General features: G+C 38.4%; 1 protein-coding gene and 1 long non-coding RNA gene across 4 annotated transcripts in view; both read right to left on the bottom strand.

Annotated features, from left to right (window-relative positions):
• Nucleotides 1-3,238: 3,238 nt before the first annotated feature.
• Nucleotides 3,239-4,599, bottom strand: LOC114444180 (uncharacterized). The gene is made up of 3 exons (XR_003671526.1): nucleotides 4,544-4,599; nucleotides 3,733-3,825; nucleotides 3,239-3,366 (listed from the first exon to the last, which is right to left on the bottom strand). It is a non-coding gene; the product is annotated as an uncharacterized LOC114444180 (long non-coding RNA).
• A 6,056-nt stretch (nucleotides 4,600-10,655) lies between these two features.
• eng (endoglin) overlaps nucleotides 10,656-14,269 on the bottom strand; it is a 35,199-nt gene continuing 31,585 nt past the window's right edge. For all 3 annotated transcript variants that reach the window (XM_028417544.1, XM_028417542.1, XM_028417543.1), the window contains exon 14: nucleotides 10,656-14,249. In XM_028417544.1, coding sequence (XP_028273345.1) covers nucleotides 14,128-14,249 — 122 coding nt within the window. In that variant the 3' untranslated portion in view covers nucleotides 10,656-14,127. The remainder of the gene's footprint in view (nucleotides 14,250-14,269) is intronic.

The following is a 14,269-nucleotide window of genomic DNA, read 5'->3' on the forward strand; positions in this document are numbered from 1 at the left end:
ATGAGGAGGCCTGTGGTGCCATTAATCAAACACCGCATGGCAGACATATCCTCTTGGGCTCAGGCTCAGGCTCAGGCTCAGTTCCATCTTCAACTGTATCTCCCAGGAGCACAAATTTCCACTCTGAATTTCACTCAGCATAGAAATGCAAATAATTTCTGCATTAAATTGCTTCATGAGTTGGTCCATTTATAGAGGCCCTGGTGTGGGAATCAATGCCTTGGCACATCATCGAGCTGTATTTCTTGTTGTATTTTTTGAAAGCTTTCAACAGCTGAATTTAAAGTTCCATAATTCGACTTATCGCAACAGAAGAGTTTATCAATTTATGAAACAGACCTCTACAATAATACTACTGTGCAGCTATACGAGTAGCAGAAGACAAATGGATTTTTTTTTTTGTTAAGGCAGAGGAAAAGTATAATAGAATTTCTTTAAACGTGTTGTCATCTCCCTACCTGAACTCAACAGGAAAGGTCAACCCGTCTAAGATGAACATTCCCATCATGACGCATGGCTTCTTTCTACAACATGCCTTTTTATTTATAACCACTAAGCCTCATTGGTCAACTCATAATAAGTGTATATCCCACCTTAGTGTCCCAAATCCGTTTTTTTCTTTCACTACTTTCATCATATCTAATATACTACACTGGACAGTACTCAATGGTCTCACCACAGCAGCTTCCTCTGCTGCCTCAGCTCTTGTCAATACATCTTGCTGACCTCCATATAGTGGCATCTCATCCCCATCTCATTAAAGACCCCCCATTCTTCTTCTTCTTTTTTTTTTTTTTACAGTCCAGCACTGATGAGCATTATGAATTTTTTGTGTGCCTTAAGGTCTAACATCCCCAACCCTGAAGTATAAAGAGATTTGTCAGCCATTTGTTATGTGCTTTAATAAATGTATAAATACAACTGCAAAATTGTGGCTGGTCAATGGAGGGCATTAGGGTGGTATGGTTCTTTGTAAAAACATGTGATACTTTGTAAATACATTTCAGAAATGTTATTTCCTCCTTCTGGCAATGTGAGTAGTTTGACATTGTGAAAATGTGTGAGATCTGTAGCTGAACTCACTTCATGGGCAATGATCCATGTCGCACAATGTGAAATATTTGACTAACATAAGTAAATAAATAATCTATCAATCATTACAGAGGAAAATGCTGTAATGCTCACCCAGTCAGTGCACCCATCGTTTACTGGAGATATATACTTATTCACACAAATAACATAAATCACCATCTTCTAATCTGAGGTAAAAAAGGCAATCATTTTATCACCTCAAGCACAGTGCTTGTGGAGCTCATCACTACTTCACATCCTTCCTCCAAAATCCACTGAAGAGGAGACTACAAGTAGAAAAAAAACAGTAATCTTTTTCATAACAAGACATCAAGCTAGCAAAAATGTGTTTGTATAATGTTTCTCTAATGTGTTCTGTGTGAGTATGCTGGGCTTTTAGGCTTCACAATCTCACTCCTCATTCATTCTGAATAGGGTTACATCATGCTTTGCTGAACCAGGATTGTTAGTTGGTTGTTTTGCTCTGCCTGCTAAGGGGGAAGGCAAAGTCTTCAAAATCACATGTGTGATTAGTTGCTACTGACGATCACGCTCACGGAGACAAGACAAGACCTAACCTCAAAGCTAATCTAAATGTTAACAGGCAAGCATATATATAAATATATAAAAGAGAGAGGGGGGGAGAGAGAAGGTTGCTGGATGGTTGCACGGCCTTACCTAGATTTTTCCACAACCACTTCATACTACCCTATTTTAAGATGGATGATATGAGTCAGCTCTGGAAAAGAAGAACGCACTGACATATTGCAACACCCTGATGAGAGGAACTAATGACAGAAGCTGTTACAACAGGTGCTGTCTATCCAAATGAGTTCATAAAAAAATGTGTTGTTTTGGCATATCAAGAAGGACATGCAACTCTTTGGTTTGGCTGCCAGGAGCCAATCACTTCTCAGTGGCTGTGATTGATTTTACCAATGTCTCACAATGTTTTGTTGGGCTGACGTTTCACCAAGACAATCTGGACACACTGAAAGCAGTCCATGAGGGGAGAAGTACATTGTCAAGATGAATAGTCATGAAACAGTCACTAAGACATCGACTCGCCATGACCTGCATGTCATCCCTGACTTCTCTCATTTAGTCTAACTGCTAAGCTGTTTGAAATCCCTCCCCTACAGGGTACTGTTGTTAATATGAATGAATACAGATAAATGCAACCTGGAAGTCCACTCAGCACTCATTGATTTTGTAAGCTGAAAACATCTGCATGATACTCAGCCTATCTGACACATAATGGGGGCATTTTGTCACTCAAATGCACAAACAGGTACTTACATATTGACTGTAGTTACAAATTCTTTAGAGGACAAATCAACACAAACATACATCATCAAATCCTCCACACACTGCAGCAATATATCTCTGGCAAATAAAAAAAGCCCCGCATAAATTCTATTTTGCATTGTTTGTGTTTTGATCCTTGGCGGATCTAAAACCATTGTTTGTTTGGATCACAGAGTGCAACTATAAAAGCAGTCTGGCAGCAGCTCTGCGATAGAGTTGAACAGTTGTGAAAGTGTGACATGATGGATGCTCAGGTGCAGTGCTGTGGAAAACGTGATTCCACTTCACACCTAATGGACTGGCAAGCTATCCTCTAGACTGCTGCAGATTTCAAAATAAAAGCTCAGATGTTCAGCCACACTAACAACATCGATGACATCAAAGCTAAACTATCTCTACTGGCATGATAAGACAAACATACATATAAGCTATAAAGCACTTGGTCCGAATCCAGTCACCAGTTTATATTTTACAGTTATGCATAAACTACGCAGAAATCAAGCAAAGCAACATAATTGTGACCCAGTCACCAAAGAGTTACAAATGAATGGCAAATACAGTATCTAGTTTTTATTCTGTTTTAAGGGTAACCACACAAAGCCTTAAGGCTTCAAACAGAGCCATGGCTCATGCCTTATCTCGAGCCATAAGCTTTACACATGCATGCATTTCCACATGAACAGGAGAAGGAAACAGGCATAGGCAGAGAAACAGTAAGACAACATCATGCTGCTTTAACCTTTCCTTAAAAACCTCCAACCGTGGGTATTTAGGCATCACAAACATAGAAGAGAGCAGTGGACAAACAGGGGGGCTGCCCTGGTCTGACCTCACAAGTAATGGGATGACTTTGATATTCCCTGGGCACACGACACATGGTACTCAGATTAAAAGCCTTTTATTCACCATGACCTTTTTCCTCACCATCTTTCCTCAGAGAAATCTTCTCTCCTTTCTACTGCTGTTGCAGTGACAGGCCATCCCCACCTAAACAAAAGGCCAAGTGGTATAGGGTGACATAAAGTCAATATGGGAGACTTGTTGACGTTTGAACACACCGTGCTGTAACCTCTGTGTTATTGTTGTTTGTACGTCAGACTTACAGGGGAGAGAATGCAAACTCAGATGGTAGTTGATTAATCACCATTGTTTAGCACCTCATGCATTTTCAGTAACATGTCGCTTAACTGTATTCATTAACGTCAAATCCTGCACATTTTGCATTCCCGAGAAGTTCCAAATTAACACTTTATGTCTTTTGTTTCTTAGTTTCGATTGAAACCATTTACATGTAACAACAGGTGCTCTATCATCCAGTTTTTTATGGATGACAAGACTCATTGTGACACATACCTGATTGGGGTCCTGTCTTCATCTTTGTCCCAAACACTGGTCATTATCACCTCTTCTGCGCAGATGTGACCACTCACCCTCAATATGTCATGTCTGTGGGTGGGACATGGAATTGATGGATTCCTAAATCTTGTATTTTGACACTTCATGGAGCAGCTCTGACTCCCATGAAGTTGATGTGCACTAAAGGTTGAAAAGTTGTTTACTGCTGCAGAGAAGGGAACAGTGTGAAACTGATCGCTGTTAGCCTTAGCACATATTTTTCATAAAAAGAAATCTGGGTCAACAGGTGATCTCTGTGGACACAAGACTACCTTATATTAGCTTCTATATGTTACGCCTGAGTTACAAGGAGTATGTAGATATACACGTTTGGTTTCATCGTCATCTGTCTAACACAGGTTAGTCTTCAAGATAATGGCCTCTTAGGTAAGTGAAACAGAGCTTTAGCTGAAGATATCCTAAATAGAAACATCCAAACATTTGCAATTTACATGCTGCACTAATCTCAAATAATCCCTTCAGCAATAAACAAATACATTTTCATTTTACTGTCACACGTAAACAAACGTAACCTCATAATTTGATATAAGCATGCTTGCTCTCTGGTTATGAGTCTCCCTTGAACTTAACACAGACAACATGAAATTAGCATCTGTTAGCAAACATGCTATTAGGCTATTATCTCGTTTTGCGACCACTTGTAAAATATAAACAAATCATTCAAAACTGTCTGCGGTCACTTGAGATACTAACAGGACTCTAAGCATTATTTAATAATATAAGTCCAAAGTTCAAAGAGTTTCCTTACCTGAAAAGGTAAGCGCTGTGAATATTGACAAACACGATGCTTCCTTTCTGGCAGCTTTATCCAAAATGAAGAATCGCGCCAGGGAGCTCCCCCTTCCTGCTTCTGCAGGCATGAGCAATCGATCACAAGCAGGCTCAGCGAGCCGATTACAGATCAATTTGCAGGAAAATCTCTTTTAGATTTTTAAACCTTTTTTTAAACCAGTGTTTCAGTTCTGTTTGTCAGCTACCACATTAAAATCAATATATCACATATACAATATAAAATTATATATATATATCTAATATATATATATATATATATATATATATATATATGGAAGACTGGTCACCATCACCACACTAGACATAAAAAAAACCTTTACCACGGGGAATTTACAGGAAAACCCCTATAGAAGCAATCCATGGAGCAAACGAGGACAAACTGACCAAGGCAATCTATCAGTGCATTCATATTTGAAAATATTGCTCTTAGTAAGCATATATATTTCACACATATGAATCTTTCTGTCTTATGTTCACTCCTTGGATTTTACTAGCATTAAAAATGATGCCTTACAATATTATATTCTCCTCTTTCTAACATGTGGTGAAGCGTCTCAACAGGACTTAAAGGCTGAATATTTGTCTGCAAAAACAAACACACAAAAATCACTCCCACACACACACACACACATTATCTCCCCTGGTGTATGGATGAAATACGAAGTACAATCATATAATAATTAATTTGATTTGAATGCACATTACATGTATGTTGTTCCCTAAATTCATTATGGTTCTGTTTCTGGCTGGAGGCCCTGTTTGTCATTGTCCAATTGGTCCATGCCACCCGCTAGTAACTTTATCTCTCAGTCCAGCTTTCCATCCACTATGGCCAAGTCCTCTCTCCCTCCACCCACAAAGAAAAAAAAATCGCCCTCTTTGCACAAGGCTCTCTCATTCATTCTAATTAAGCCAACTGAAACTAAATAGCAGAAGCTTTGTTTACAAGGGGCTAGCTGTGCTCAGCATTCTGTACACGAAGGCACTTGTCTTTACAGCCAGTCAGGGGTTTATCTAGAGCTACACTTACTGCTTACACTAATTTACATTTGTGTTTTCCTTTCCACTTATTTCCATATCTGCCACTGTGGGGGCAGGCTGCCTTCACAGAGGAAATTTATCAATGATATTTGGGGCTATAACTAACATAAGCAGTTTCAGCACCAGCCAGAAAAGAATGGGCAAAAACTCAGAAACTGATGGGATGCAATAACATCATCGTCGTCAAGGAAAATAAGATTCCTAGACGAGGTCACAGAATAATTCTGGTCTTAATGAAAAAAGCAAAATAACATGAGTGTGGAAAAAAAGAATAAGAAGTTAAAAGAATTTTTTACATTCTTAAAGTCTCCTCAAGAATTGTACAAGAAATGAAGGGTCAAACATCCAACGGCATGAAGATTCAGATTTAAAAGCTTATTTTTCATGAATTAATATGATAAAGAAGCAGTTTCAGAGGTTAAATTGTGCCAAGGCATTCTTTAATAAAAATACATAAAAATGATATAGTTATTAAAAGTATAAATTCATTATGTAAAGTTTGCCTGATCATGAGAGTCCTGAGTTTATTGTCCATCCTTTCTCCACACCACAACACAAAGACAAGGTGTCAGAGTGCAGTTACATCAGTTACACACTGTAAGTCTTACCTTGCACAGTCCACTTTCAGTGAAAGTAGTAAATGAAAAGTGCAACATTAAGACTTAAAGGAGAGAGCAAAAGGATGAAAAAACTATAATCTGTACTGGCAGTAAGCAGAGAGCCAAACCAGAAGGGAAACAAAACCCAATACCTGTAAAGCATTTAGCTGTGGCCAATTACACTTTGGCTGGATCACCAGGCAAGAAGAGAAAATGTTCAAGTACCCACTGTGTTACTCCAAGAGGAGGAGAGACACTATGCACACAGGAAGGGAAAGACGTGGGGTGGCGTTCACAAAGCAGGACTCACTTTGCTTATGCAATAATTTAGCATTTTCTACAAATAAATTCACTTAGTGCAAAAACAAAAGTGTACTGTCAGTTCATGTTGGAGTCAGGTAGACAGCCAGCTAGTGAACTGTGCTGCAGGGCATGAAGGTGCAACCCTCACCTTACCCTCTATACATGTTGTTTTTTTCCCAGTCTGTTCCAAGAGGCAGCTGCAAGGCTACAGCTAGGCCTCTCCTTAAAATAACTATGTGTGACTGTGTACAATAATGACACCTTCATTTACAGTCAAGAAAAAAAGAAGTTCTAAGAGACAGAACCACTTCCAAGCCTGCTACTGTGTTGACTCAATCAATACACTCAACAGTCATACCTTTGCTCTGTCACATGAGAATGTCTGTCAAAAGTAGCTTTGCAGCAGTGCATTGCTTCAGGCACTACTTCTGGGTATCTAATTTGAAAGATGGATTCACTCTCCTGACAGCCGGGCAATTTTAGATGAGGAGACAAGCAAGGGTATGAGCAGGTAAAACTCATGGACCTGTTGGTCAATCACATCCAGCTGAGGTCAGAGTTCAAGGAGATATTCCAAGGTGGACACACTGGGAGTATGAAGAGGTGCTGGGGAATTATATATCACAATAAGAAAAAGCAAGCAGAAAATATGCTCAGAGGTAACTTGACAATTGTTGTGTAATTGCTTCCATTGCCAGCAGGAGGACAAAGCTTTCCCATTAACCACAAAAAACTCAAAACACCTGCATTCATACAGAGACAAGGTAGAGAATAGGTCTAGTTTGCATCCATATTTCCCTCTTGATGCAAGCGATGCTAAATAATAAAAAGAACAAACAAGAAAAACAGTGCTCATTAAATTCACATTTCTTTTTATGTAATTTTTTGTAAAAACAGCAATACACTAAATTCACATGTGGTCATGATGTGAAAACATTTTACAATCTACTGTATAATACAGGCCCCCTAGGTTGTTGCTGTGTTTACACATAGTATCTGGATATTTATATTAGGTGACACATATCCATTCTTTGCATGTAAGCAAAGCAAGCTTTAGAGCAACAGGGACAGAAGGGAAGAGAAAGCTGTGCTGTATCACCTCCGAGGTGTTTTAGCCAAACATCAGCTTCAGAGGTGTCTGCATTTGGAAGGAATGGGATTTACTTGGAGCACACTGCACTGCCTATAAGTTAGAGGATTACTCTGGACTAGGCTGTGGATACTCAGCGAGGTGTGGGCTAGTGCACGGGCGCCTGCGAGTGAGTGAATGTCTGAGTGTGGGTGAGAGATGAGGAGAGGCTGAGCCTGTACACAGTCTTGAAGAGTGTAAACAACCTTGTGTGCAGCACAGCGCCTAAGGGTGTGAAAGTCTGAGGGAGAGGCGGCTTATACTCCGAGCAGCTTCGGCTGTGCTCAGATGTAGCTTCCTGAATTCAACATGCCTCAGAGGCTTCACACGCCTCATGTCAAAATCAGTCACAGATCGGTTAACTTGATTTTAAGAATAGTATTTAAATATACATGAATCATAATTTGAAATTTAATTGTGTGCACTCCAAATCAGATTTTTTTTCTTATCTTCTTCTGTTCATGTGCAATCCAATCTCTGCATGCAGAGAAAAATAAAAAATATTGCACCATCTGGTGGCAGCCATTGGAAATCCATTCATCAGGGTAATTAAATGGAATGGGACGTTCCCCTGCAGCCACTCATTATGCACTGTTACCAGCAAATTTAACACCATAATGAAAGCTAAACTCTGATAGTTTATCTTTTTAATTTCATCATAGTCGCTGGTCACCTCTACACAATTGACAGTTTGTTGAGTACTAAGGCAGTGCTCAGGGCCGTATGATTAAACACATGACCTTTACATAACCATATTAGACTCATTGTTAAAGTAAGACTCAGACTGTTGCACCCATTTTTTCCCATTCTTACTTTCATTTATTGTTTTTATCCATGTAAACATGTACCTCATAAATATGTATAGTCATTAGTATATTGAGGGATAGAGGTTAATTAGTGACTCATATATATATATATATATATATAACTTGGTGATGTTTTTTGCTTAATTATTAAGCATTTAAATAATAGATTAGGGCTATTTCTTTTTGAGCTCTTTAAAAGTGATGTATATTTTTCTTCTTCTGTGCATTTTTGACACTTAACAATACCATATTTTGCAATCTCTAAATCTCCCTGTACTTGTACCTTCATGGATATTTTATAACATTTCACATTCCACTAGATATGCAAGATCGACTGTGTTATCACAGTTGCTACTGTTTCACAAAGTCAGTATTCATAATCCTTTAATATGTGATGAAAAGAGATAAAAGATTAAAGTGCACAAAAGGCATACCAATGATGTTAGCCATGTCCTAAAATGCACTGCTACTTAATAATTCTATGCGTTCATATAGAAGAGGATTTTCTAAATTGCAGCTTTTGCACAGTGATCTCTATTAAAAATTTCTAATTACCAGGTGAGGCTACAAGCTAGCCAAAACAGTTAACAATTGCTATTTCCAGTACATTAAGCTACTTATTAAACTCATCTTACTTGACTGAGCAAGAAATTATTTTTCTAATGGTCTATTCTAAATGCTGATGTGTTACCATACTGCCCTTCAGAGCCTATAGCAACACAATGATGTAAACATCTAGAAAGAAACTCCTTGGGGACAAATAACTTTCTCTCCTTGTTTCTTCAGGAAATATATCTTTAGAGCTCACAGCACTGGCACCTGTTTCTTTATTTACATATAAACACACAGAGTGAATGATGCTGTCAAGAGAAAAGAACACACAAAAAAAATCTTTCTGCTCACACCTTAATTTTAAAGAAAAGTGCTGTGACAGCTGCTTTTGCCCCAAGGCTATTGTTGCATGCCTTATGCATAGATAACACATTTCAGCAGGCATACTTTTGCAGAAAAGAACACATTTGTCCTGAGACATAAACAGCTTGAAAAAACAAGTAAGAGCATGCACACACACACACACACACATCACAAAATGTATCTTGTGCAAGGCCACACGTTTCCATGGACATATCAGGAGATAGAGGCTCTTCATAAACATGTATTGTATGGGTTGTCTCCAGTACTGAAAACACTGATTGAATTGGTGTATAAAAAGAAAGACTTGCAACCTAAGAAAAGGCCACAGATACAGAAAAACACCATTATTTCCATTATTTCACCTAACAATAAAGGTGACCCATAACATTATTAAAGTATGATGTTTTCGATTCTTAGAACTCATTGTATTTCAGGTCACTCATGAGTCAAACGTCCTGAATCAGAAAAAAAATGATTTGGAAAATTTCTTCTTGGTAGAAGTACTGTGTTTTGACTCAGATGCTACAGAAGTACAATATTTTTAGTTTTGTTCATTTGTTTTTGAGGGTTTCAGCTTTATACTTGCAGTTCAGATAGAAGTAACAACTGCAAGTCACTTTGCAGGTGATGTAATGTTAAATTATTAGAGAAAGTTTTGCTGAAGTTCAGTTTAACCACATACAGAAAGTGCCAACATGCAGTCTTTGATGTTTCTCAGTTTCCTCCAGTTGAAAGATAGTCAGAAATTCTTGTGATCCAGCTTTTAATCTTGTTTGCTGTAGTGTAGCCTACACAGCAGGCTGCATGCTTATGACACACCATTGGGATTTAATGTGTTCAGACTGTGGTAAGCTGTGAGATCCCCTGTTATAAGGATTAAGCAAAACCGTACATGTCCACCTCTTTGAGGTTGAATAGTAACTGAAGTGTGTGTGTGTGTGTGATGATTCATATTGCATAAAGTGTCCATACACCACATCAGTGTTAATGTTAATATTGTATATCAAGGACAGAAGCATCAAATTAGATGGAATAACCTAACACTTGAAAACATGCCACAGCACAGGGTCAGTTGCATAAATGTGTATGATTGCTGCCTACAGCAAGTTTCTATCAAACCCTGCCCTGTTTTTGAACGTCCGAGTGTGTTATGTGTAGTCAATGCTTCACAAAGCAGCTTCAGTGAACCTCTGTGGCAAATTCACGCATGTACACTATGAAACAACAAACACACAACCTGAAAACAACAACAGGAAGACATAAAAACGCACAAAAAATTGTCAAATTCACTTTATTAAGATAATTTTAGACACAAAACATTTCTCAGAGACAACATGGACATACATGGCAACAGCTGAGTACTGTCTGAACAAATTGACCCATTTTAAATGGTAAAAGGCTGCTCATTTTAACCCATCGTATACTTTATAAAATAAAGGCAGACGCGTGGGCAACTTCCTATGCTTTGGTATTTTTGGAGTCTGAAGGAGAGTTTACTGACAAGAAGAGCTTTTGTACACACAAACAAACACACACTCATGCCTCCACACAGAATATATATATACTCATGCAGAGAGATATATTTTATTAACTGTGTAGAGCGTCTAAAAAGAGAAGAAAATCTGTCGAGGTAACGAAGGGGATGTGCAGGGTTAACAAGGGAATTAACTGACAGCCTGTCTGATGTTATTGTCAGTGCTCAGACAGTCACAGAAGCTGTTTTAACACAGGCACAGAACACCTGGCTTATAAAAAAAAGACAGAAAAAAAATTGAACAAAAAGTTCTCATTAGTTTCTGAATTTGTGTCATTTTAAGTGTGAATGCGTCCTGATAAATACCAGGGATGCTCCTCTGTTGTGTCATTCAAAAAGCACTTCCCTCTCCAGATAGCACAATGAACACAACACAATGTCAGGATGTCAGCTAACAGAGATATGAGCGTGTTTTTCGGTCTGCAGGGGGAATCTCAGGTCGAGGGCAAAAAATCAAACGGGGTAAAACCAATAAACCAAATGTACTGTCTTATACATGTGATGTGACACGCACCGTCTGAGATTGCACTATAACCAAAACTCAACGAAGACTGCTATACGAAAACAAATATGTGCATTTTGATAAGTGCTTTGATTAGAAATTGTCCCAGTTTTTCAAACACAGGTTAAGAAATAGCTCAAAAGGAAGAATATCATACAACACACAAAATAAAAACATGGTAAAAATGACATATAGACATTACATACAAGTTTACCTCATTATATTGCACAAATACTCCTCAAGTGACAATTTGTACTGGCCCTTTTTGTTCTGTGTCTCTGCAAAGAAAACAAACAAACAAAAAAACAAAAAGGAAATCAGGCATACACAAAAAAATGTGTACGCACACACACAGTGTGAGTGGGAGGGACGGGGCGATATGCCGCTATACAGCTCACATACAATGAGGAGACATTTTGCAAATGCAGCTTTAGTTGGAACATTTTTGGATCCAAATCAGAAGGTGAATAATTAATTGTAATGTGTATACGTATATGTAAAAAGTAAATCGGTGTATCACATGTATACAAGGTAAAACATCACAGTTTTGGTGCTTGTGTCAATGCTACAGTAGGTACTTTGGATACAAACTGATTGTCTTGCTTCTTACTTAAACACAAGACTTGACTTGTGATGGCAATATTGTTTTAAAGAGGTAAAATAGTGGCAATAAAAAATATTCATATCATTTACATTTGTACATTGAAATAATAGAGAGAGAAGAAAAAAAAAGTTGGTGGGGGGTGGTTCACGGATCAACCGTCACTCTACTGTTGTAGCCCTCCTGGAAGTCCCCATCATGCAACTGTGCAGCTTATGTCTAGCATTAAACACTGCAGCGGCTGATGCAGCCTATCAATCATAGAAAGCAGAAGTTTATTTAACAGACTGATCATTCTCAAACGACATGCCATGTCACATGAGGAAATGAAGCCAGATTTGAATTTTAGGGGGGAGTTTATGAACAATTGAATCACTTAGTGACAGTACATACTGTACAAAATACAATTATACTGCAAATGGGCTGTATTCAGAGCGAAGTGTTGAGATTCTATCAGATAGATTTGGACACATGACAAGTCTAACAGCGCATGTGCCATAAGAAAAAAATCATAATAACAAATTAAATATCCACTTTTTCTGTAACTTTATTCTCTACCATGAGAAATAAGTCCTGAGATGGCCTCTTCTCAACCTGAATGTTGTTTTTTTAGGACAAAATCTTGAATCCATAACATTTATTAAAGCACTAAAAATTCCTTCTCTTTTATAAATTGGAACAAAACATTAGTGGCTGGCTGCATTTTGAATGAAAGGACACTGAAATGTCAAGTCTTGCTCTTCACACGTAAGTACACTGCAAACACCTGTATGCACGTCTACAAAGTAATGATTGAAGCAGTCTGAAAACTCTAAAGAAATGCATAAAAAACATCGTAATGTGTGTGTCTGTGGTGAAGAAATGGTGTGGACTTCAGGTCAGAGTGGATATTGCACTAAAGGAAAAGTACTGGAATTCAATCTCCGGACAGACTATTTTAGGGAAACTCCACCCTATGGTCATAGCTGTATGAGTGCTGGTGTTTTAAGTCCAGTGTGTGTCTGAAAAAAACTGATGTGCAGAGTTTTTGGAACTAACTCCTCATTATGAGCACATTACTCAGCTCTGAATACAGCCATACATCTCTGAGTGCAGCACTCTACATTAGTGATGATTTCCGAGCTCACATAAATATATTCTTCTTAATGGATTATAATTTATTGCTACCTTTGGGCCATAAATAATATCTCAAATTAGTTTTCTTGAGTAATTAGTAAATGAAGTGCATTTCTCTGTAACTTCCGATAAACACTATAAGAAATTACACCTTTACTGGGTATCATGAAAAATGGCCCCATAACTTTGGTTTTGTGAGCTACAAATGACCCAGTGGGTCACTATAAGATTCACCTAAAGTGACGCAGAATAACAATAAGCACAGGTAGAAAATAATCAATTCACCAGAGAAATCTAGATTAAAGTCCAGACTTCTGAATAATAGGAGGTAGCTGTTAATCATTGACCTCGAACTCCAATTGTGACAAATACCCCTTGAAAGGAGTGATTCATTGAGATCCTAACATGTGGATCTTTCCAGTCCCTTATGTTGATGTTGTTGAAAAGGTTTTTTGGACTGACCAACATATTTTTGTTGCTTAGATGTGAATGCAAAACAGCTTTTCATCTGCTTTTCAAAGTCAGTCTTTTGGCTGGTTTGTCTCCTGTCTAACTATTATTGTGCTGCCATCACGCAAGCACAATTCATCGAATGGAATGCAGTGAATTTCCTGTTAGCTCTTGGGGGATATGGTTTGTTTTTCCTGTTGCTGGGAGCCAATTTATTTTTTTCTCTCTCTTGCCCTCTTTAACTTCCTGTCTTGACTTTACAGAGAGGCTGCAAAGGTGAGCATCAGAAGCCATTGATTAGACTTTGGTTACCCAGACCTCCCCCACCCACAATTACAAACTCCCATGTCACATCCATTTCAGATGTGGTATGTCAAAGACCTGAGCTGTGCTTTTTTTAATATGAATTTTAAGAAGGGAAGGGGGGGCAGGGAGGGAGTGGGAAATCCCTTTATAGCATTATTAAAAGGAAACCAAAGCACAAAACCCATGTAGGTGACTTTGAAGGGAGAAGGTGGCCCTGCTGGTGGAGGATATTAGAATCTCATGCCATGCTGCTGGTCGGTGTGCTTTGGGTGCTTCCAATGCTAGCGTTGGCGCTGCTGTTCTCAGAGGGGGAAGGGTTGGTAGAAACAGGTTGTCGCTTTGCTCCTGAGCAAGGACACCCTGAAGAGTGACAAGATAAA

Source organism: Parambassis ranga, chromosome 12, assembly GCF_900634625.1.
Source record: "Parambassis ranga chromosome 12, fParRan2.1, whole genome shotgun sequence".
NCBI lineage: Eukaryota > Metazoa > Chordata > Actinopteri > Ambassidae > Parambassis > Parambassis ranga.